At 33.4% G+C, this 26,401-nt stretch overlaps 1 protein-coding gene across 9 annotated transcripts in view; it reads left to right on the top strand.

The window, feature by feature from the left end:
• The window catches only part of CCSER1 (coiled-coil serine rich protein 1), a 1,207,616-nt gene that overhangs the window by 223,337 nt on the left and 957,878 nt on the right, over positions 1–26,401 (top strand). For all 9 annotated transcript variants that reach the window (XM_070614289.1, XM_070614290.1, XM_070614291.1 and 6 more), the window contains one exon: positions 7,386–7,479. In XM_070614289.1, the coding sequence (XP_070470390.1) occupies positions 7,386–7,479 (94 nt within the window). The remainder of the gene's footprint in view (positions 1–7,385; positions 7,480–26,401) is intronic.

Genomic DNA, 26,401 nt, shown 5'->3' with positions numbered 1-26,401 from the left:
GTTGACAGGAATGCCAATTAGGAGATAATGAAGTACACTTCATAACTGTGGAATGCCCAATTCCCCTAGTACACAAAGAAGAATGAACGCTAGAAATAATGATCTCTCTCTAGTTTTTTAAACACTAGGATTCTAAATATTTTGATTATTACAGCACTCTTTTCCACATTGCCGTGTTCGTCTCTAGCCAATTACACATGATAGAATTGTGGTATTTTATTGAACAGATTTTGCTTCCACTGGAGTTAAGACTATTTGATGAAGATTATTTCTTCGTACTGCTTTATTGTTGACAGTGACGCAAGCTGATGCAGTCAGACTTAGAATCAAGGAGATGGCATTTGTGATTTTGGTTCTACTTTGTCTTGAAAATAGAACCCCTAAAGATATCATTTTTTTCTTCTCCATATTTTAAATGATGACAAGAAGAAACATGCATTTTTAAATAGCACTCACTAAATTTTAATTCTGAGTTATGAAGTTTGCTAATTATGTAATATATTTACACTCTCTAATTTTCTATTTTTATTGCTTTATAATAAAAATTAACTTTAATTTATCCCCTTACATAGATTAAAATGAAAATTTCAAAGTTTAATTCTAAATTTTATATGAATTCAGATGTTGATTTAAAACCCATTTAAAATCTATGGCTATATAATCCAGGTAAGTGTCAACTTTTCTTAAAAATTGAAATATTATAGCATGATATTTGTTTTAGTATTTTAGTACTGTGCTACTTGCAATAGCTTGTACAATCATTTACCTTTTGTTAGTATAAAGGGAAGAATTAGCAACTCTGGGTGTAGCTTTAAGAATCTCATTTTGCTAAATATTTCATATTTAAATAAAAAAATACACAATAGTCAAAACAAAATATTGTCCTCTGTACATATATATAATGGCAAAATATTATTTTAAGGAATAGCATAAGATTGCCATTTATATTTGCAAAATGTATGTTTTTGGACTTGTAGTTGGAAGCCTTATGAGTAAGAGCTGATAGAATTAAGATAAATTTTGAAAAATATTTATTGAAAATGTATTTTGAGCTACACAAATTCATAAGGTAAATCAGTACCTAGCAAAGAGCAAGCTGTGTTTGGAAATCCTTTATGGCCGCAGCGTTGAGGGGTGAAGGTAACTCTCCATAATGATTGAGTATCTTTTCTTTCTTTTTGTTTGTAAGATTGGCACCTGAGCTAACAACTCTTGCCAATCTTTTTTTTTTTTTTTTTTTTTCCCCCAAATCCCCCTCAGTACACAGTTGTATATCCTAGTTGCAGGTCGTTCTAGTTGTGTAAGTATGCTTTCTTTACCCCATCAGGAAATCAAAACCAAATAACTATCCTCAGAGCAGTCATTATAAAATACTGTCATGTTAATTTCTCTTTCCAAAAAGTAACAACGAAATCATATCCTTAAAAATATATACGTGAATTGATGTATTCTCTACTCCACTACATAGATAGGTCTGCATGCTCAACGCTTATCAAGTTGTGTGTATCCAGGCTTCTTCTGTGCCTTGTCACTTTTACATCTTTCACTTTTTACAGTTCAGGTAATTTATCTTTCTGGAGTAATATGAATTATTTAAAGATACTTACCAAATTAGTTGATTTTATCATTTTTCCCGAGTAAAAAGCCAATGGAATTAATTGTAAGGCAGCTCTCTGAATGTGTTTTCAGACCCACACAGGGAAGTGTGACTGAAGGTCTTCTACAACAGCTACAATGTCCATTTTCCATAATAAAATATTTTCTTTTTAGTCATCTATGGAACTCCTGTGATTAGAGTAGTGGAGAATGAAATGTATATCGTAGCATCACCTGATCATAATGTGGACTGACTAGAAGGAGAATGGAGACCAGATTGACTATCCCTGATTGATTTGAATAATTCTCTCCCCACTTTTACACTAAATAATGATCAGAACAGTTCTTCTGTGTTATTAAATATTACATAGACAATATTGAAGTCCAGACCAGGATGCCGTATCTTGCTTTTTAGATATTTTAAGTCTGTGTGGAAAGTCCTTTGACTAAATTATAACAGTATAAGGATACAATTAATAACATCTTTATAATACCACAATTAAAGAATATTTTAATAATTTAACCTCCTTTTATGAAATTATTTTTTTAAGCAATACTTCCTTGTGTTGTGACATGTCTCAGCTTCCTTTATTTTTAGCAGGATCATAATTATTATCTTTATTTCAGTAAAGAGACAGGGCTAGAGGGTTATTTTAGAACAGGTCTTATAGAATGGTTACACGTTAATAGAGTGATCAGAGTTTGTTTTTCAACTTAGTAGCTTCAGAAATTCAATTTCATTATTTCCGCCCACGGCAACCAGGCTCTAGAGAATTGATTCACCCTAACCAAACACAAAAGACTGATTTATAAATGATGATACCTGTTATATTTATGTATAAGAGAGATTGGCATGAGAGATTGGCATTTCTTTGCTGGAATGAATTGTCTGTGAGGCCAATGTGGGAAGAAAACATACCTGTTATGTTCATCGCTATATCCCTAGAGGTTAGAAAACTAATTTTTGAATTACCTCATTAATAATTATTTAGTTTACTCTGAATGACTTGAAGTCATTGGGAAGATTACATGAGTAATCACTATTGTTGACAGGTTTTTAAATGTCTGCTTAGAGAATACTTAGTAATAATTGTGCTTGATGTAATATCCAATTTATTAATCTTATGAATTTAGTAATTAGTATTTCTTTACAATTAATCAACTCTTCTCAAAACATTTACATAAATCTTACATACCAATAAATTGGAATGTGTATTGAATTAAATTTTCCATGGACTTTAAACATGGGTTTAAATTTTATTTAATAAAATTCTTCCCAGTGTTTGATTATAATACCCAGTCTAACATATCAATTTATCTTAAATGCTTTAGCCACTTTTAAAGAAGAAAATTATACATATTACAGTGAGTCCAAAGCAAGTCACTATGCGTACCCTAAAACTTGGTATGAATGTGCTCAGAGTAGAGATTTACATTTCTTTCTGTCTTTTTCCTCCCTACACTTTGCTGATGTAGAAATTTTCATATTTTCCCTGGGACTTCAGAAATATGAGTCTATTTTTGCATTTTCCTGGGATTTTGTAACCACACTAGGCTTAAAATAAAAAGAAGATTGTTCCTTAAATTTGCACATTCTGGGTTGTTGACTAGTAATTTTTGTCTAGTCATTGGAATTTGCTGTACATTCAGAGATGATTCAAACTCAAGATACTGGCTATGAGGTTGGACTTTACTTGTTGTATGCACTTATGCCTTTATTTATTTACTTATTTATTTTTTTAAGTTCAAACCTAACTTTTAATTTTGTGCAATACTGATGTCTCCTCCAAAGTGATTTGCTTTTTACATCCCAATTGCTTGTGTTACATAATTTTCCTGTTATTATGATATATACCCTGATATATTAACGTGATTAAAAACTCATGGACTTTCATTATTATATCTTTGTTATCCAGGACTTTCTAGGTTTTTATCTACAAGGAGATGAGAGACTATTTCTGTTTAGTTACCACTTCTAGATATTCCATTAATTTATCAAATGTGCCCTCTTATACTGGATGCAATCATTAATGTGAATTCACTGCTGGCCTCCTCTTCCCCTTGGTCGCCACGTGTGGCTGTCAGCACTGGGCAGTCCTTTCTATTCCTGCTACAGAACTACTTTTGATTCTCGTACTTGACTTAGAAGTCTTTCCTTACACACATGGAAAGAAATACATCTTCATACTACAAACATATTTGTAATTAGAAAAACAAAATACCCATATGTTAGCTATTTATTAAAAACAATAGAAATGAAAGATATTCTACCCTTTTGTGTTTTTTTGTGTGTATATCATTAGTGCCTATTTACATCCTTCACATTAACTTTTCTTTTTTGAGTATTGTGAACTGTTAGCCTTCAACAGACTCAAATTGTTTCATTTAGCCATAAAGATTATTGGTTTTTTGATGTTCATAATGTCAGAGATTACCCAGGGAGAAGCAGTTTAGTTTGCTTTCTTTAGTCTTTCAAAACTGCCTCTGACGTTTTTTTATTTTAGATGAATCTTGTTTTATGGCAACAAAGGGATGTTCCAGAAATAGCCTGTTTTTTTTTTTCTTTTTTTCTCTTTTTCCCTTTCCCCAATAACTAAGGAACCCTGGTTCTTTTTTGTTGGTGGATATTTGGCAATGAATATCTGGATTGCCTGTAAGTGCTGGCTGAGGGCAAAAGTATGGTTGCTGCCATTGGTCTCTTTTAAGGAGAGATCTGGAAAAGATATTTCTTTTAAGGTTTATGAATTCATGCTGCTTTTTTTTCTGTAACATATCATGTTGCTGCATCTACTCTCCTTTTATTATGACGTTTCACCAGCTTCAGAGAATCTATACTACACTAACAAGAAAGTTGCTTTGTAAGCAAGATATCAAAGCAAGGCAATTTAAAATCGGTAGATTAAAGAACAAGTCATCCAGACCAGCGGTAAATGAACGCCCGTTAGCCCAAATGTCAAGGATCACCTGCAAAATGAGAATGAAATCAGAACAGTGTAGTGAGTTTTCCAAATTTCATTTGTTTACTTTGTTGGTGTTACTTTCTTAAATTAAATGTTGGAATCAGCATTTCATTGTTAAAAAACATAAAATATTTTTTAAAATTTTACTTTCTTTGTTAAAAAAGTAAAATCTTTTGTTTTAAACTTTACTTTTCAAACTGTGGATGGATGTATTAACGTTGAATTTTTGAAAAATTCAAAAGAAGGTTGAACAATCCAACCTTGACGAGATCTTGCGTGCCTCTGGACCTCAGGAACTGTAGAACTGGGAACCAGAAGACCTACCACTTCGATGTCTTTCATTTTCCAGGTAGACTTAGACTGCTTTTAACCAGACAGTGACATCCATGGCCCCTGAGATGACAGCAGTTTGTGTCTTGCCATATCTATCACCAGACAGAAACTTTTCTCATTTCTAGGAAAGGGCTCTGATCAGCAGGTTTGGTTAAGATGCCCCTCTTGGACCATCCACCAAAGACAGGACTTGTGTAAGAATCTGGTAGTTTCTTCAATAGCTAGATGGACTGGGTGGGGTTGTTCCAAATAAAAGTGAGTAATGCTGTGCAAACCATAGAAGCTATAATGACCAAGAGGTCCTTACTTGGCATAAAAAAAAAGGTGACAGTCATATGCCAGGCACTGATTTATTTCCTTTCTTCCTTTGTTCCGACTTTCATTGCTTTCTAAATGTTTTTAATTGTGTTAGTTTGCTGAGGGTGCCATAACAAACTAGCATGCATTGGGTGGCTTAAACAACAGAAATTAGTTTTCTTACAGTTCTGGAGGCTGGAGGTCCAAGTTCAAGGTGTAGGCAGGTTTGGTTTCTCCTGCAGCCTCTCTTCTTGGCTTGCAGGTGGCTGCCTTTTGGCTGTGTCTCCTCCACATGACCGTCCCTTTGTGTGTGTGTATCCGTGTCCTAATATCTTCTTCTCATAAGAACACCAGTCATATTGGATTAGGGCCCACATATGACCTGATTTAACTGTAATTTCTTGGGCAAGAGTCCTATCTTCAAACACAGTCGCATTCTAGGATACTAGGGATTAGAACTTCAATGCTTGAATTTTGGATGGAAACCATTAAGACCATAATATTGGCCAATGAAATTCAAAATCCAAGTATAAAGTGATTTAGGCTAATTTGAAGCTGGATAAAGTACTACATTTTCACATTAAACAATTTTTTTAAGCAATGTATTCTTGACTACCAGATTAAGTTTCTCTTATTTGAATGGTGCTTAATAAATACTAATACTAGTATCTTTACAAAATCTTCCTTTTCTAAACTTCTTTCTCACATTTAACTTCAATTATGTTTCTTTTATTGTCTCTATTTTGCATTTTTGGGGATGGCAGCCTATCTTTTGTTGCCTATACTTTGTAACATTTTTTGATGCTCTATAAATAAACAACTTATTCTCAGTGGTCTATCCTTGCCTCAGTATATCACAGAACTTCAATAAACAGTGGATTTTATTTAAAATTTAGATTATTAGTTACCTTATGACTAATATAGATACAATGCAATACAATAAAATACACTAATAGTTACTTGTAACTTTCATTTGTAGAAAGAAGCACTTAGATTTGGGAATATTTATCACTGAAACTATTGTGCTCTATTCATGGATAATACATGTTTATACAGTTTAATCATGTTAAAGTCAATATTTTACTGTGAGAGTAGTTTATTTAAAAGTTGCGGCATTCTTACTTTTAATTCCAAGAACTAAGGTGTTTGGTGTCCATTTGAGAATATCATTAGGCTTTCCTTATGGATATTTTCTTCTTTAAATATAAATTACAGTAACATTCAAAGCAATGGAAAAAGTGATCTGAGATGTGGTATCATTTAGTATTTATGTTGTTTTTGATGTCTTATTTTTCAAACTTTTGTTGTTTCAATCTTTGTCTCTATATGTAAGAGATGTAAATGTAACTGTCTCTTGTTTTTCTTAATATATTCACTACCTATTTATATACACAAATATGCAAATCAGGACTTTATTCCTCCCTCAAGAATTCCTACCTCTGCACATCACTGTTTCCCCAGAACTAGAAGGATTCTCAATATATCCTTCTAGTTTACTTTTCTGTTTGCCCTATTGAATGAAAAAAAAAAGAAACATAATCTAGCTCTGATGTTTATGGCATTATGAAAGTCAATAATTATTTTTTAATTTGCTATTTATTTCTTCTGTTCATTTCTCCTAATCTAAAGCAAATGATTGGAAATGGTAACTGGATTCCCACTTCCAAGTATGGTCTAAATTATTGTCTCACAGTTCAAAACTGTATACAAAATTTGTCTGAGAAATAGTTCATTAACTGTGTGATTTTAAAGATAAATATTAGAAAAAAGAGCTAAAGTTTCAGTTCATAGACTTCTATACATTTGAAAAACCGTTATATCTATTTGTGCATTTTTAATAAACAAAGGCTTATCTTTTGTCATGTTCATTAAAGGCATTTTGATTAAAATAAACTTTCTTTTATTCTAAGATCTTTGATACCTGCTCGTATGTACTTCCATTTAATTGTAGTTACATGTCCTTTAAAAAAGCTTACATGTAAATAATTGGAAAAGTTAAGATTTTTATAATAATTCTTAGAATTTTTTATTGAGCTGATAATTTTAAAGCCTATGACATAGTAAAATAATTTCTGAGATTCAGTTAAAACTTTTCATTTCTAATTTTGAGTTCTTTTTACTTTGTGGCATCTACATATGAAGATTTCCTCAGTTTCTCAGTGTTTTGGTCTCTAACTATTGATTTCACTTTTTGTCCAGGATGTTTTGAATAATTTGGGATCTTGTGAACTGGATGAAGATGACCTAATGCTTGATCTAGAATTTTTAGAGGAACAGAATCTTCATCCTTCAGGTAAGTTTTGAATAAATGCACAATATCATACAACTCTGATCCTAGTCATTTAACTTTTATTGATAAGCTGAATATTATTTAGACTGCATTCAATCTTTTCGATCCCCAATTTGTGTATTCTATGTGCTGGGTACCATGGACACATGATTCTGGTGATCTTAAAATCTATTATGGAAATATAAATTCAGTTGGAATATACTTATAAAATAAGAAAAAACTGTAAAACAAAAGTGATTTCAAAGAAGGAAATTCTAATTAAAAACAATGAAAATGTTAATATTGTCTCCTTTTTTGTAAGAAAACAATTACAATCCCATTTTCCCTTTTTTTTATGTAGCCAAATGGAAGTTTTGTGGGTCTAGATTTGCTCTTCCAAATCTTAGCCACTTCAGTAATAACTGCATAGGTCGATGTCGATGCAATAAGGTTGACCTGAACATTAATAAATGCCAATAGCAACCACAAACTTATACTCATTAACACATGCACACACATAGAGTTATTGTATGAGATAAATAAATTCTTGTTGAATGAATAAAGAAGGGAAGCCCATTATATTTGCAATAGTTTAAATTTATATTAAAGCATAAAATGTCATGGCTCTAAATACAAAAATTACTCCCTTTGTAGTAGGTTATACAAATTAATTATTCATTCAAATTTAGATATTTGACTATAAAGGCAAGCTTTTACTTATTTTTTTTATTGCTGATAATACCTTTAACATAGTCATTTTCAAGTTAAAGTAGAAATAACATTAAACTGGAGCTTGCAAATCTTGGGTCCTACTGCATACATTTGAGAAAATCAACCTCTTGGATTTTAGTGTCCACATTTTTAACTTTTAGGAATTAGACATAGTCTCTATGGTTATTTCCAGCTGTAATATTTTTATGATGAATTTTTGTTCATGCAGTATTTTTAAGTTATAGATATCATATTAGCAATTGTCAAAAGAAGGTAATGACAATGTTTATATTTTCTTACACTCTATTTTTAAGCTAACATCAAAAAAAGCTACTCTAAAATTTTTTTCAGTTGAATATGAATTTAAGATAATTTCTTGAGATATTCTTCCTGCAGTTAATTTGACAGATATTCTTTTAAAAATGTAGATTTTTCTCACTTTTATGCAGAACCTTATACAAATTTATCATTCATGTGTATTTATCTTAAAAGAGTTACACATGGTGAGAATGTACACCTTTTTGGAGGGAAATTTCTCAATATCTAGCAAAACTATACATGTGTTTGCCTTTAGAACCAACTATCCAACTTCTAGAAATTTAATCCTAAGAAACTTGAAATATACAAAGTAATGTATGTAAATAGCCATTCATTGCAAAATATTTGTAACAAAATATTGGAAACACATCAAATTCCCTCAGCAGGATACTTGTTGACTGACTAAACAATGATATTCTAAGCTGTCATTAAAAGGAATAATGAAGGTATCTATATGTGCTCTGGCATGATTGTAAGTATATATTGTTGATGGAGAACTTTACAATGATGGATTACAATACCTAAACCTAAACCGTTGATGAATCTTAATGTCACTGAAAGGGTAACAACTAGACATTTTGTCCTTAATGCAATGCCTAGAGAAGTACACAGCACCACCACTCCTGCCCACAAGGACTTCAGTCTACTCAAGTCTCTTGATTAAGCTATGATTTCATGAGAAATATTTGGATGAGGGAGATGAAATATTAAATAGCATGATGAGATTGCCAGCACCCAAGTGTAGCATGTGGAAAATTCTACAGGATAAATGATCTGGTTTCTTTAGCAAATAAATGGCAGGATAAAAAGGATAGGGGACGTTGTAGATTAAAAGAAGCAATGCAATGTGACATCTTTGTTGGCATACTTATTGAAATATAAAAACACTATAAAAAGATATTTCTGAATTAATCAAGGAAATTTGAAAAATGAATTATTACAGAATTATTAATTATTTTGTTGAGTGTTGAATATTTTTTGTTTTGTTTTGTATTTTAAGGAAAACTTTTTATAGAGATTCGTATGGTCACAACAATATGGTATTTGAGATTTGCTGAGATTTGCTTTGCCAACTGGTATGGAAGAGGAAATAGATGAAATGAAGTTGGCAAATTGTTGAAAGTTATCAAAGCTGGGCAATATGAGGTGAAAATGAGGTGAAAGCTTCATGCATTAATTATAATATGTTCTCTATTTTGTGTAGTTTTAAAGATTTTCACAACAAAAAATAAAACCAAACAATAATTAGAAAGAATTGCACATAGTGCAGCAATCTCGGTTATGCTTGGTAGGCAACCACAGTAAAGAGCAGGGATGACTTAAGAATATAAAGACTCAGTGGATTTGCTGGGGAGCAAAAGAAACATGTTTAAACTTTAATTTCGCTTTTATAAAGTAATGAGTGCTATCTACTTCATTAGTTCACTGTAAAGAAAAAATTGATATAATAAATTCTATGAATTTCCTGGGTCTCATTCAAGGTGTAGAGAGCTTGGTTGAAGCCCAGACTAGGGTACCTTATGAATCAACTGAGTTAACCAAATTGTTCATAAGACAAATGGTGTTACTTTGCATATGTGAAGTACAGTTCTGGTAAACCTTAGGGTGACTAGGGTTTATTTAATGTTACTGAATAAAATGTCTTTTGAAAGCCTGTCTCACTTTGGATGCCACATTATGGGGTTTGAGAAAACCCACAAATATCCCTTTGTGCGCGTTAGCTCAGAGAGAGGAATTTCTGGTTAAATTGGCTTTACCCAATTTATTTTCTTTATTAAGCAGCATAAAGGTCTTCTCAGAATGTAAGAAGCTCGTTATTGATAATCAGTGTTGATAACAAGCTCATTAATGCTAAATATTCTAAAATGATGGTTTAAATAAAAATGATTTTGAAAAATCTGAAAACTAAGATAATGGTATCAGTAAATTCTACTGCTTACATTACTGAAAATCATTAACAAGTTTTAAAAACTTTTTAAGGGCAAAACATATCCATTTCTGGCTATAGAATCTTATGAAAGCGAAGATTTATAGCAGTTTATAGTAAGGCTTAATATAATGGCCAAGATGAATTTTGTAAAAGACCAGAGAAGTATTTTTATTTTGCAAATATTAAGTCGAATATTTGTAGTAATTGTCATATGTAGCATTTATAAGTTTTATTCATTTTAAGATACAATTAATAATGGTTAGATTTGCAAAGACTGGAGAAATCATCGTGTGTAGAAAGTGTAGAGATTCAGCTGGCCTTTTTGCTACAGTAATCTGCACATAGTAGATACTCAATTGGTATCTATTAATGTGATTTTTTTAAAACAAGGCCAAACATCTTTGGACATGTATATAATGAAATAAACGAATTTTTTTAAAAAAATAAAAATTAGTAAAGTTCAATCATTTTCTTTTTCTTTACAGAAGATCAAACACCTTTTATTAAGAGATCTGTTTTACTGGACAGAGTTTGAAAATGTGTGTTTAAGAACATTCCCTTTCATTTTTTCAAAACAAATATATTGGACACTGCTCATATTGAGTGATTTAACATGCAAAGAGACATTCTAAAGGACAATAGAATGCATAATAAATGTACATATGTTAATATTCTTATAATATTAATCATTCTTGGTTGATGTACCATAGTTTTCCCTTGGTATCCACAGGGGATTGGTTCCAGGACCCCCGGATGCTCGAGTCCCTTATATAAAATGGGGTAGTATTTGAATATAACCTATGCACATCCTCCTACGTACTTTAAATCATCTCTAGATTACTTGTAATACCTAATTCTTTGTAAATGCTATATAAATAGTTGTTATATTGCATTGTTTAGGGGATAATGATAAGAAAAATAGTCTGTACGTGTTTAATACAGTTGCAACCATCGTAGGCCGTTTGATCAACAGTTGGTTGACTCTGTGGATAGGAAACCCGCGGATACAGAAGGCCAACTGTACTTGCAGTATAAGAAATGTGAGCTAAAGTGAATCAAGAGCCAGTAAAATATCAGAATAGCACAAACAAAAGAGAAAACACCAATTTGAGTTGTGTAGTTCAAGGTCTATGTCATAGAAATGCTCACATACTTTCATATTTGAATATGTATCTGTATAGTTCGTCATGTTCAATTTTGTGCTTATAACTGTACCTACCTTGGTAAAGATGGCTATTTATTATTGTGGTCATAGTAATTCTGGGCATCTTTTAATATGCTTTTTATTTCTTTCTTCGTTATCTGTATTTTCATCTAAAAGTAAAGTGTAAATTTGCGGTTAGATTTTTAAAAGTTTGTTTTTGACTAGTGAACAATTTGAATAAAGTTCCATGAGTCATATGAATGTATAAATATTATCTATGGAGTCCTAAATTAACATGCTTCCTCCCTAAAGGGAAAGGTAGTAAAAAATAATACTACAAATAAAATGTCAGTTTTATAGTGCAGTAAGTAGATAGTCTTTCTTTCTTTTTTTTTTAATGAAAGCGAGAAAGGGCAATTTCAATGAAAGAAAGGTATGTGAATTCAAAGTGGGTTCCCAAAAGGAGACTTGCCTTACGGAGAAAGAATAAAAGCAACTATTCTAAATAATTTACTCTGAGTGTGTGGCATTATCTAATTTTGTCTGTGCAAATTCTAATATAAAAGCTAAACTTTTAGATTAAAAAGCTTATAGATTAGCCTTCTAGGTGTCTTTTATTATGTTTTCTTGAATTAATGCTTAAATTACTTTTCTGGATAGTATTTTTTATGAATAATTAATATGCATGTTTCAAATACAGGATTATCGATTTGTTTAATACCAGACATTTCATTTCCCCTGTAGTAAAATATTATATTCATTGCTTCTCTAGTTAATAAATTATTTATAATGCATAATGACCAAACATAGTTATTTTTAATTTAAAAGCATGAAATACTATCATTTATACCTTGAAGAATTAAAAAATATATTAGTGACCCTTCCCATTTTTTTTTTTTTTAAGATTTTATTTTTCCTTTTTCTCCTCCACAAAGGTCCCCGGTACATAGTTGTGTGCTTTTAGCTGTGGGTCCTAGTTGTCACATGTGGAATGCCACCCCAGTATGGCCTGATGAGTGGTGCCATGTCTGCACCCAGGATTCGAACCAGTGAAACCCTGGGCTGCAGAATCGGAGCGTGCAAACTTAACCACTCAGCCGTGGGACTGGCCCTTCTCTCCCATTTTTCATATCTCTCTTCACTCGCTTATTCAGGTTGCTTTCGTGTTGTTCTTGCCACAGATTGAGTCATGCAAGATGTTAGCAGTGATGTTGGTTAGATACACCTCAACATTCTTTTGAGAAAAAAATAGTATTAACAAAATGTACAGTATTTAATATTCCTAAGACTCAAATAAGTGACCTTAAAATTTCTTTACAGTGAAATATATGTTATGAACTATACAAACCATCAAAGGAAAAATACCAGCAATATATTTTTCTTAATTTTTTATGTACTTTTACATTTTTGTGTTTGGGATTTTTTTCCATTCATTTAAGTATCTTGCAAAATAATAATTATTTGAGAAAAGTTGAGTAATGATAAAAGAAGGATATAACGGGGCTGGCCCCGTGGCCGAGTGGTTAAGTCTGTGCGCTCTGCTGCAGCGGCCGAGGGTTTCGCCGGTTCGGATCCCTGGGCGCGGACATGGCACCGCTCTTCAGGCCACGGTGAGGCGGCGTCCCACATGCCACAACTAGAAGGACCTGCAACCAAGATATACAACTGTGTACTGGGGGGATATGGGGAGGTGAAGCAGAAGAAAAAAAAAAAGATTGGCAACAGTTGTTAGCTCAGGTGCCAATCTTGAAAAAAGAAGGCTATGAAAAATACGATGAAGCCATACATAGGGTTAGCACGCAAAATGTATGCTAGTGTTACCACAGTGACAGTGAGGAGAAAATGTTGCTTGAAGTGTTCTACAAGCATATATGAAGAAAGAAACACAACCAGTTGTGTGATTAAAAATATACGTCATAAATCGTAAAATCAACTAATCAAAGCATTAGTGACAGAGGCATTCTGGTCACTAAGAACGGAAAGATATTTTGCTCGCATGTCTTCATAAGGTATAGATGATTTAACATCAAGAACAATTTCCTCAGCAGCTCCTTTCAGTGTAAGCTGTGACATCATGCTACCAGTTCAGTAGAAGCAGTTCTAAATGGTGACACGTCAGTGTAGCAGAAGTTAAGAACTATGAGAGGGTCTTGCTAAATCTAAAAATGAAATCCAGTTTCTTATGCATGGTTCATATTCCTCTGATAATTTTAATGTGGACAATAGTTAATGTTGTCAAGCATTTTTCTCAGACATAGGTAATTGCTATAAAGCCTAATAGAATATCTAATGTTAAGCAATGTTACTTCTTGATGAGTCCTCCAACATGAACTGTTTGCAAAATGTAACCTTTATATAACTAAGATAACTTTTCTACAAATAGATGTTATTGAAATGTCTGTTAAATATTGAGGAGTGCGTAGTGTTCGATAAACAAACAAGAATAAGAATCTGAGTTTTGGTTTTGGAGTACTTAAATTTTAGCTTTTCGTTTCCACAGTAAGCTAGAACAAGGTCACATTTCTGTTTAGGCTGATTGTAGTATTATCCTCATAGTGGCGGAAGCTGATGGGAAACGTGCACCTGGCTGATTTGACAGCGAAGCATCATAGTTAATTAAATGAGTTAAAGAGAAAAGGAAAGAAGGCTGAAACACATTTTAGTGTTACCTGTTTGGAACATATTCATTAAAGTACTATTTCTCTGATTCTTTCTTTGGCTCCTGTGTTAATACTAGGAGTGAGTTGTGTATAAGCTTTAGCAGTTAGTAGCTGGAGACCTAAATGAGGGGAAGGAAAATTGAATGCCTTTAGTGAACCATGCTCTTTTCCTGTGCTATCTCAAGTTAATCCTCACAATAAGTCTCTGAGAGGAAATTGCATTTTAAAGATCCATTCAAATTAAAGAAACTACAAATTAATATCAAAAGAGAGCAGGCACTTCGAAGACAGACACATCCAAGTTAAAGTTCCCACCCCACCATAGTGGTCTTGGGCAAGTGATCCAATCTTTCTGAGTCCATTTTCCTCATTTGTAACATGACAATAAAAATATCTATCTCAAAATATCTTTCTACTTAAATGGGTGACATGTTTATATGTAAAGTGCCTTTCACAGGTGCCTAGAGTAAAATAGGAGCCCAGTACAAGTTGATTACTTCTCTCGAAATCTTAAATTCCTTGTCAAAGAGTTTGTCCTATCATTGGTTATTTTTCATAGTCTTTAATTTCTTAATATTTCATTATTATTATATATTATTTAAAAACCTCCTTTCTGATTTGAATTTTTATTTAGACTTTATGTAATATTTGAAGTGATTTTTTATTAGTGCTAATTATTAAAAACTTAAGGCACTTTGTTTATAACTGGTGGTACATTTCTTTGTATTAAAACTAATGCATTTAAATGCATGAAAACATTTTTTTTCCAGATATTAGTCATGTGTCCCAAATTCCACAAATATTTTTTTTTGAGGAAGATCAGCTCTGAGCCAACATCTGCCACCAATCCTCTTTTTCCTCTTTTTGCTGCAGAAGACTGGCCCTAAGCTAACATGCATGCCAATCTTCCTCTAACTTTATATGTGGGACACCTGCCACCTCATGGCTTGATGAGTGGTCCCATGTCTGCCCCTGGGATCCGAACTGGGGAACTCCGGGCCACCAAAGCGGAACATGCGAACCACCAGGCTGGCCCCACACAACATTTTTAAAATAGCAGTTTCTCAGAGAAAGAATAAATTCCTATGTTAAACACTTTAAAGCTTATTGACTCAAATCATTAATATTCAGAGAGAAAGCTAGGCTGTTGCTTTGTATTATATTTGATCTTTACAATTTGCAGATGAGTTACTCAATTGAAAATATAGTTTACTTATTTATTGTTCTTTGATAAAAAGAATGGAATGGTCATTTGGATGACTGAAAGAAGAGATTTTATGTTGTTTTTGTTATTTGTTTTGGACTTCAAAGACACCTAGGGCAGTATCTCTTGGTGTATGTCCAGATGTAAATGGGAAAGTAGTGGCCCAATGATATCAATTAGGAATTAATTAGGTAGTTGCTAAATTATTTTGAGTTTGATGAACAAGCAATATAAAATTCTACAGTGAGTTAGGAGCTCCTCCTGTGCCTATTAATTAAGGAGGTAATTTTTGTTATTAATTTTTAATGACTAATAGCACAGCAGAGTTGAGATAAAGCTCTGGTGGCTTTCCTAATATGAATGGTAATGTACAGATTTCAACAACATTCACCCAGGGAAAATTATAAAAATCGACTATAAGTTTTTACAAGCTTTTTTATGTCTGGGTCAGAAAAAGTGTGTGAGGGTGTCTTCAATCTGATTGTATAAAGCAAAGAAACGTATGACACTTAATTTTGGAGGTATAATATAGTGGTTAAAAATCTAGACAGATCTCAGCCACCAACCAGGCTATGTAAATTGGAACAAATTATTTAATCTCTCTCAGCTTCTCTTTTTTTCTTTGAAAATGGGGGCAATAAAAGCATCTACTTTATAAGTTTGTTGTGAGGAATAAGTTAAAGCATAGTAGAATACTCTGATATCTGGCATATGACTTTTTAGAAAACTATAGCTAATACCATTTTTTGCAATACGCATGATAAAATATGATGTACCTGAGGATTAATAGGAATGCAATCTTGCCAAATTTGATGATTTTTTCCAGTTCGTATTAGTGGAAGATTTCCACCACATTTTCAAGAATAGTATTTCTCAAATTTTAAGTACAGAATGACACAACACATGCAATTAATTTTGTGACTATTATGTATTCCCAAAGTTATACAATTATAACATAAATAAAATAATAGAAGAATAATATATAACATTTATTGTGTCTATGTGCAATTCAGTGATGTAAATAATCCCTTCACATTTGAGAAAATTAAAACTTTGAGTGATAAAATGTTACAGGTGGTAGATGTCCCAGCTGGGTCCAAACAGGTTTTTCTAACTTTGAAGGCTCTGTGTTTAATTGTTATGATTCTTTTGACTAACCAAATTAATTCATATAAAATTTTAAAATCACAAGTACACTGAAGCTTTTGTTTCAACTTGGCTCTTCTTTCTATTAACTTTTTCAATTACAGGCATCACTTTGACTTTATGCCTTTGACTTTATGCAAGAAGCTGAAATTAACTTAGATTTATTTGCTGAAGCCTCTGTGTTATGCCAAGCACTGGTCTGGGGACTTAGTTGTTTTTGTTTTTAAGCAATACTTTATAAGAACTTGACTTATCTCATTTAATCCTAAAGACAACTCTCTAGAAAGTTGCTGTATAGATGAAGGAATGGAGACCCAGAAGAGCATTGTTATTGGTCCAGGATTACAGAGCTTGTAAGTGACAGATCTAGGGTTTAAATTACACTGTTGTGACTGGATGCGTACTTCCTGTTTTCGCTATACAGAGCTATCAATGATGTTTAGTTACTAGAAGGAGCAGTTATAATAAAGATGCAGAATGTTCTCTTGTAATACACTGTTTTTCACAACACTGTAGTGAGGATGCAGTTGTGACATTAGTTGTCACTTCGTGGGTTTCATCAGCTGGTGCTATTACTCTTTTCATTTCTTCTTTAAAAGAGTCACAATACCTGTTTTCTGCTTGGGTGCCATTAGATGGCAATCTTGTTCTGATAATGATGGTAGTATCCCTAGCATACATTTGTATTCAGCCTTATAGTTTACAAGAGATTTCAAATATGTTATCTCATCAAATTATCACAATAACACTCTGAAATACATGTTAATATATCCCAAGTACAGTGGAGGAAGCAAATACTTTATGGTTGGAAAACTTATCTAAGTTCACACAGCCAATATTAACCAGATCTTAACATTAAATGACAGGTTCTTTTCACTATTTCTAGACTTGCTGCTTCTAATTTTATATACAATTCAAATATATTTGGTTATATATTTTTCAAAGCCACTGATAACCATAGTGACATCTTAGGAGAAAATGCTTAAAGCAGGCATGCTGAATGTGGTGAAAAATGACTGCAAGTCAAAAAGCAAGAGAAAAAGCAAAAAGCTTTGAAAAGTACACACTCATAAAGCAGAACAGTGTGGGGTCGTTTAATGTAGGAACAAACATCTCCATCCGTATCAGCAGATCGTGAGGCATTACTGTATTGCAATGCATTACTCGACTGCATTTTAAAAATTATTAGAGCCCTGAATCATCAAGTAAAACAAGTGCTATTCTGCATACTCTGATAAGATGGTATACTGTGTAGTTCACTTTGGAAATACATCTATCTGAACTGGTTTTTTAACTCTTTAATATGTGAAGAGGAAAAAGTTCCTTAGTTCTTCATAAACTTTAACTGCCCAGAAAGTATCATTTCATAAGTGTTTTCTGTTGTAAAAATTTGAATGTATTTTGAAATACTTTTTATGTAATTTTTATATTTTTCCCCGTATTCCTTCCCCCAAGTTCTTACAAATGACTGACTAGGCATAAGGAGAGTTGTGTGGAAAAGTTTACTAATTGTCATCCTTGAAAAAAGCAATAATTTATGGTCTATTGATAAGAGTATAGATGTCATGATATGCAAGACTATACAATTATCAGTAATATCTATTTTCAGGATAGACAATTCAGATAGATGTCTATCTATAGATATATATAGGCAGTTTCAGATATATATCTATCTACAGATATATATAGGCAGTTCAGATGGATATCTATCCATAGATATATATAGACAGTTCAGATGGATATCTATCTATAGGTATATATAGACAGTTCAGATGGATATCTATCTGTAGATATATATAGACAGTTCAGATGGATATCTATCTACAGATATATATAGGCAGTTCAGATAGATATCTATCCATAGATATATATAGACAGTTCAGATGGATATCTATCTATAGATATATATAGACAGTTCAGATGGATATCTATCTATAGATATATATAGACAGTTCAGATAGATATCTATCTATAGATATATATAGGCAGTTCAGATAGATATCTATCTATAGGTATATGTAGGCAGTTCAGATATCTATCTATAGATATATATAGACAGTTCAGATAGATATTTATCTATAGATATATATATAGGCACTTCAGATAGATATCTATCTATAGATATATATAGACAGTTCAGATAGCTATCTATTTTCAGATAGATGGTTCAAAGTTTTAGTGCTTTTCATTTATTTGTTGCTTTTGGGTGGCGAATTCATTAATTGACCAATTGACTCATTTATTAATTTGATAATTCATTTTCAATTCCCATCTTTTAAATTTCTAACTTATTGTTTTCCAATGACATTTAACTGGGCACATTATTTTCAGTATTCAGTTCCCTATGCTAAATGGTGTAAATGACAGAAAACTGGCCCTAACAGGAAGAGAATTTCAAGTATTAGAAAGTACAGCCTCTTCTGCGTGTATTCCCCAGGAATATTCAGAGCTTTAAAGGTCTTGTTCAAGGTCACAAAGTTAGTTTGTAGTAGAAACAGGCCTGTTAATAAGAAATTGACTAGTTCCATTTTGTAAGCACAATTGCAATTAATTATTTTATTTTTTATTTTAGTTGCCAACAGAGTAAATCATTTGTATTTGTGGATTTGCAAGTGTCTCTGGCTGTTTTGCCTGTCAGGCTATGCAGTACTTTAAGAGGATTGCATTAGCTACAAAGAGAGAGCACTTTTAGATGGAACAATTTTCAAAATCTAATCAGCTATAGCTGAAAAATGTTTACGTATTCTGACCTAATTTAATATTAAATGACAACAATTTTAATGAAGTCATAGAATTTACTTGTAACCTGCTATTTTAGCATTTTCTACCCTTATAAACTCTCTTCTGCTGTGCAAAAGGGCAGTCAATGGCTCAAGTTTGTCAGAGGATACAGTCAAAGGAAAAGATTTCTTTCATTCAGCATGGTTTTTCTGGAGCAATTACAAAGAAAATATGTGTCTCAATATAAAATTTCATGGCCTCTTGCAATTATGTGGTGACATCTCCATACAATTGCTTGAATAATGCCAGCAACATCAGCTGTCAGTATCAAAACGAGCAAGTAATTAAGAAAGCAAATGCTGGCCTTTTCTTCTGAAGAAGTAGAATATTTATGTATTTAAAATTGTTCACCAAGAAGAAAAATAACCACTGACATGAAACACAGTTTTCTATACTGCCTGAGGCAGAAAAGAGAGAAATAGTAATGAACAGTCACACTATTACAACAAATTAAGTTGTAATTGTACTCACTAAAAACAGTTACAGAGTTTCTATTCCTTGGATTGTAAAATTTTAATAGCATCATTTTACCAGGTATTACTATAGCATCTTGCCTCTTTTATTTATATTTTGATTCTCTATCTTATTAATCAAAATTTCCAAAAGTTTACAGTGGATTTTGGGATCTCTTATTCTTATAGGACCATGTTTTCTATAACCATACATCTTAGTATGCTAGGGTAACAGATAATGCCAAGATTTATCTGAATAATTAGTAGATTTGAATGGTGCCATGATATTAGTGTCAAATGCTGGCTCTCCAACCTTTTGATAAGAAATTGTTCAGTTTATTGCTTACTGAGGTGAGGGGAAAAGGCCACCTCTGCTGAACTCTGGTTGTTTTTTGAAGGGGGAAATTAGGATTTATTCAGATTTTGAATTTGGCTTAAGGCAGATCTTTCAATTTGGGGGCTTGATTGTGATTGGGTAAAGATCATGATATAATAGGTTGAGGGCGTAAGATTGGTCGAAACAGCAAGGGAGAGATTTTAAGGCGAAAGTTTGAATGATTCTTAGGGCATAAGCTGTCTGTTGATGCTTTCTGTTGAAGAATTGATGACTCTTTTAGGAAATCCCTGTAATGAACAATAAAGTGATTTGGAATAGTTAAGTTATTCCAATAATAACAATAAAATAGTTAAATAATGTTCATGTAGACAGTCACCTGTTTGGAGGTTAGTGGATTTAGGTTTCCATCTCCCCACTGAGCGAGACAGAAGGGTAGGCCATGTTTAACTGGAGGCATGATCAATGCAGATTTTCACTATTGTTTGAGGTGTCACCATTACATGTCAAGTCATTGTCTCATCATCCATAAAAGTCAGATTTTCCTCTTCTCTCTGTTGGATGACCTTTTCTTTGCTGGATCATTTGATGGAGCAGCAATTGTGTAACATTATTTAAGACTTTGGAGATGACACATCTGAACTTGACACAAGTAGTAAAAGAAGGATTTTGATCAGAGTTTTTGTCTATTCTCAGCCAGCAGTCAAGAGTGCTAGACCGAAGGAGGAAATCTATCCCAGACGAAGATATCTTAAAACTTTGTCTCAAGTATAACCTGCTGTCAACATCCTAAAAATGACAGGATATATGGGAACATGGTCTGAGTGATGGGTTAAACCAGCTGTCCGTATTTGAAGATGATGAAGAGACCTGAAAAGTGTGTTTTGTTGTATCCTTGTGAGATTTTATCTGCTAATTATACATCACTCAGATGCACTGAAAGATCTGGGCTTTGTTGAACATCTTGGCACCGATAGTAACTTGGATCTGCTCTCTCAATTAGAGCATTCATAGATCAGAAGGCTGTTAAAATACATATTATTTGGAAGAAATAGTGATAAAAATGTTCTAAGGAAAGTTAAAATAGAGGTTATCACCAGTTTTACCGTGTGATTCTTTTTTTTTGGCTAGGGGAGGAAGATTGTTGCTGAGCTAACATCTGTGCCAGTCTTCCTGTATTTTGTATGTGGGATGCCACCACAGCATGGCATGAGAGCAGCATGTAGGTCTGCACCTGAGATCTGAGCCTGTGAATCCCTGACTGCTGAAGCAGAGTGTGCAAACTTAACCACTATGCCGCTGGGCTGGGCCCCCAAGGGATTCTTGTGTGTGTGTGTGTGTGTGTGTGTGTGTTTGTGTGTGTGTGGGGAAGATTGGCCCTGAGCTAACATCCATGCCAGTTTTCCTCTCTTTTGTATGTGGGATGCCTCCTCAGCATGGCTGATGAGTGGAGTAGGTCCGTGCCCAGGATCTGAACCTGCAAATCCAGGCCACCAAAGCAGAGTACGCAGAACTGTAACCACTCTGCCATGGCGCCAGCCCCAGGTGGTTCTTTTGAATAACATATTTCAATGTTTTAAAGAGTCATATTATTTCACATTTTAATATCTCTGATATTGATACGTTTACAATGAAGATATTTTAGCATTGTGTCCTAGGTTGATAGCAACTTTGTTTTTCTTGTAAAAAGGTACATAAAATGTATGTCTTATGATCAATGGTGTCTTAGATCCAAAAAAATGTATTAGATAAGGAAAATAAGAATCTTAGAAACCTGTAGGGGTGAAATATTAACCTGTTTGTCTGTGACTTCGGCTCTCCTCCATTTAAAGAACCCAGAATGGGCCCACATTTCTGATTGGACAGTCTTAACAGAATCATGTTTGCTTTTACATTGTTTTATTATTTTCAAAGGTAAAACATTTATCATCTTCAGTACTAATATTTCTCTACTTGTGCATGTGGATTATATAGCATGTTTTATTATTTTGTACTTATCCATGCATTTATATGTTTATATTTTTTCCTAGCCCTACCTACCATAATCTTTATTATCCTTACATATAAGATATTCTACCCCTGAGAGAAGAGATTTCTGTTACTAAGAATTACATTTTTATCTCATATTCCACATTTTTATCCCTCTGTGAAACTGAGAGGTCAACTTCAACCATCACTTAGAATTATTTACTCCAAAGTCTCTACCTCCAGTTCAAGCTTCTCTCATGATGTACCAATATATGTATTTAGCAGCCTGCTAGTGTCATCCAGTCAGTTGTATGCTTTAGATATGATGGATTCAAAATTAACCTTATTCTTCCTGCCTGTTAATTTGATCTTACCATATTTACTTCCTGTCTTGGTAATGACATTAACATCGTGCAGACTACAAAATTTGAAACCAGGTGTCACTAGCTTTAATTGATTCTACTTTTTAGCTATTCTTGATTCTTTACTCTTCTCCCCACAATTCCTATTTCAGCTTTTATTCAGACCAGCATCATTTTTCCTCTAAGTCTGTGTGACCCAGTTGGTTTTTGAGGCCCTTTCTCTGGCCCCAGTGTCCATTAGTGTTTTTGTGTTTTCTCCCAGTGCCAACTTTGATGCAGCATTCAGGGTCTCCTTCAGTTTTCCATCTCTTACCCCACCCCACAAAAATTTTCTGTCAAATAAAAACTTTCATGATTACTGTTGACTTCATTTCAGATTTTGGAGTCATGGGGAGTAATCACCTATTGCAGGTACGAGCACAGCAGTTGAAAATGCACAGAAGTGGGAGAGAATATAGAGTATTCCAGGGTTTCATTTTGCTCTCTCTTCTGGACTTTCCTCAGTTTCTTTCCTGAAGCCGTATTCTTCTCCAAATTCTGGCCCATTTGTCCTTTTCTTTCTTTAACTCACGTAAGGCAGATCTACAGGCTGCTCTCAGAGCTAGATGTCACCTGACTCACAGGCCTGAAGGCACGTACTTCACCCTCAAAAGTGGTTTAGCAGGGCATTTTCCCAACAAAAGCGGGGCTCTCCCGACTGGATTCCCATAACTGTTGCTAGAGGATTAATCTGGTCTCTGTCTCCTTATATATGCTTGCCTCCTGTTTTATCTCTCAATTTGACCTCTCTAATCCATTCTCCATATTGCCCACAAGGTGGGCTAACACACAAACCTGATCTTGGTCACTCACTAACATACTTAAAAATCTTTCAGTGTTCCCCATTTCCTTCGTTATAAATTCCAATTTCAACAGCGTGGCTTACAAAACTCCCAAGCCTTAGCACTCACCACTTTTTCTGTGTACTAAGATTGACTTCCAGCAAATATTTATTGAAGGCCTACTATCAGCCCTAGGATTATGGTAGCAAACATCGGCCATGTAGCATATGGTCTAATGGAAAATTCTGTTGTTTTTTTCTTTTGAGGAAGATTAGCCCTGAGCTAGCATTTGTTGCCAATCCTCCTCTTTTTGTGGAGGAAGACTGGCCCTGAGCTAACATGTGTGCCCATCTTCCTCTACTTTATATGTGGGGCGCCTACCACAGCATGGCTTGACAAGCAGTGCACAGGTCTGCACCCAGGATCCAAATGGGTGAACTCTGGGCTGCCAAAGTGGATCGTGCAAACTTAAATGCTGCACCACCAGGCCGACCCTGGAAAATTCTATTTTTACACAATTGTGAAGGAAGAAAAGAGCAGTGTGCAGTGGAAGATATAAGCTTTTACATGAAGGATAAGTGGGTGTTGGATTGAGGGGGTGGGGGAAATGGTTCAGCAATTGGAATTCCTAGGCAAAGTGTGACACGTTGGAGACCTAGGAAGCCCAACATGCTTTGACAGAGTAGGGAATAAATGGCACCAGATAAATGACTTCAATGGCCCACGGTCTCTCTCTGTGATGTTTCAAGTGCTGTTTTCTCATCCTGAAATGTTCCTTCTTTTCTTATTAACTATCAGTGTTCAACTGCTAAAACGAAGACTGAAACTACTGAAGTATTTGAAGAGTCAGTATGTTTTCACAAAGAAAAAGTGTGATGCAAGGCAATGATGAGAAGGGCTAAATAATTATCAGCTCTTACATTCAGGGGAAAGAGAGATTTCTGTGGGCTGCACTAGGTGGGATAGACTTCAACTGTATCTAAATAAAGAGCAGTAAAGGCTGGGGTGGGCAGGCATTCCACGAGCGGGAATGAATGTAAAGAAAAGATTAAAGAAGTAAAGATTTAAGTATATCTGAAAAGTAATCCAGGGTTAGATCAGAAAAGCAAAGATTACTTAGGAACTGTACAAATAATTTTTAGTCCTGTTATTATTTTCCTTTTTTCTCATGTGTTTTTAAATAGTTAAAAATCAAAATAGGGCTTTGTTTCTGACTTTTGCTATAAAGTAAAATACTAAATGTATAAATATTTGAATAAAAGGATAACTTGTTCTTTTCAAATATAAGACTTTGCTGATATATATCAATAAAAATCATCATAAGGTATTAACCAGGAATGATAGTTCTATGAATTGGGACTTGGCAATATGCTTTTCTAAATAAGGCTTTACTTCTATTTCTAGCAGAATCGCTTTCAAGTTGTTCCAAACAATCTTCTCAATGAAAATGTCTAAAAAATTCCAGGTAATTCTTTTAAAAAGTTTTAATGGTTTTTATCGGATTGGGAAGTGATATATCTGCAGAAAACAAAAATAAACATAGCACAACCAGAAGGACCTACGACTGGAATATACAACTATGTACTGGGGAATTTGGGGAGAAGAAGAAGAAGAAATTAAAATGTAAATTAAAGCTTTGTTAAGTGACTATGAGTTTAAAGTACTACCAGTCTCTTTTATGACACCTTTTAAAAATTTGTGGTTAAATTTATTCAAGAGCTATAGTCCAGCGACAGTGATTATTTTTATGAAATGTCATAAAACACCCAATGGAAAGAAAACTACAATTTAAACAAAAGCTTAGGCAGGGGTGTTTCTTTAACAACTCCATGTTCTTGAGTGTATATATACATGATTGAATGTAAATCTGAAATTCCAAGTGTGTTTTAAATTTAACTTTAATTATATTCATTAATATATATTTATATGTGCTAATTTTGAGCTTAAAGGCATGATGAGATTTTTGTTATTGTAGACTAAAGCAAACTATACCCTTAATGATTAGAATGTAATGTTAATCAGCCCCATTTTGCAGCCTAGCTTTTATTATAGCCACCAGGAACAGAATCTCATTTCTGTAAGAGGCATACCTGTGGTTGTGTTATATTAGTAGATGTTCTAGTACTGACGGGTCTTGCCTGATACAGTTCGCAGATATAATGCCCATAGGTTCTAAATTAAACAAGCGTCATAGATAGATTTGCTAATATGACTTTAATTTTTCCTTTTCTATCTTTATATTTTCAATATTCCTCAGGAGATAAATATATTTGCTAAGAATACAAAAGCTTTGGCCTATTATGCAAAATGCAAGTTGTTTTATTAGGCAGAATTTCATAGCTGAACCTGTCCTTATTTTTCTCCTACATTATCATCTTTCTCTGACCTGTATCTTTCTCTTTCTCCAAGAATAACAAAAAAGTAATGCTTTGATATATTTAGTGAGTAACAGAATTCTATAGAAAAAGATATATTTATTTTTGATATAGTAAAACAGTAGGTAAATAATGTGAAAATCAGATTGTCAAAATGGTGGATAAATGAAGCTCACTGATAGTGGTAAACCAAGCTTGCAGCCAAAGAATGTATTCTCCCAGGGGAAATACTCTATGACACACATCTCACACCTGTTTACTATAGAAGGTGCTTCTTGTTTATCTTGTGTATTTATAAAGACTTAAATGGCCTTACCTTAGGCCTTTGAATTTATTCTCACACATTTGGTCCTTTATTAGTAATAAGTGTAGCCTTGGACGCCTGCATAGCAATTCTGCTCATCCTATGGTAGAGACTCTTTAGCTTATTGTTTGCAAAATTAGAAGGATGCTAAATATGATTTAAATCTTTCTTCTAATATCAAAGCTGTGGAGAAACTGCCTATCTCATGAAAATTTGAGAATTCATAATAAAAAGTATATATTTAACATTCTCTGGTTATGGAAGAATAAAAAAAATGGGTAACTGTCTTTTAGAAACATTTACATGGAAGCGAATTTCTGTGCAGCTAAAACAAATCGAATTGAACTCTGTTTTGCTCCTAAGTCAGTGTTTTATTTTGTGCTTTATAAATAAGTAGAGTTCAATGCATAGTTTTTTAAAACATGCTCATAGATTG

This window comes from Equus przewalskii, chromosome 3 (assembly GCF_037783145.1).
Source record: "Equus przewalskii isolate Varuska chromosome 3, EquPr2, whole genome shotgun sequence".
Lineage (NCBI taxonomy): Eukaryota > Metazoa > Chordata > Mammalia > Perissodactyla > Equidae > Equus > Equus przewalskii.
The sequence above is the reverse complement of the archived record's forward strand: the minus strand, read 5'-3'. Positions and strand labels throughout refer to the sequence as shown.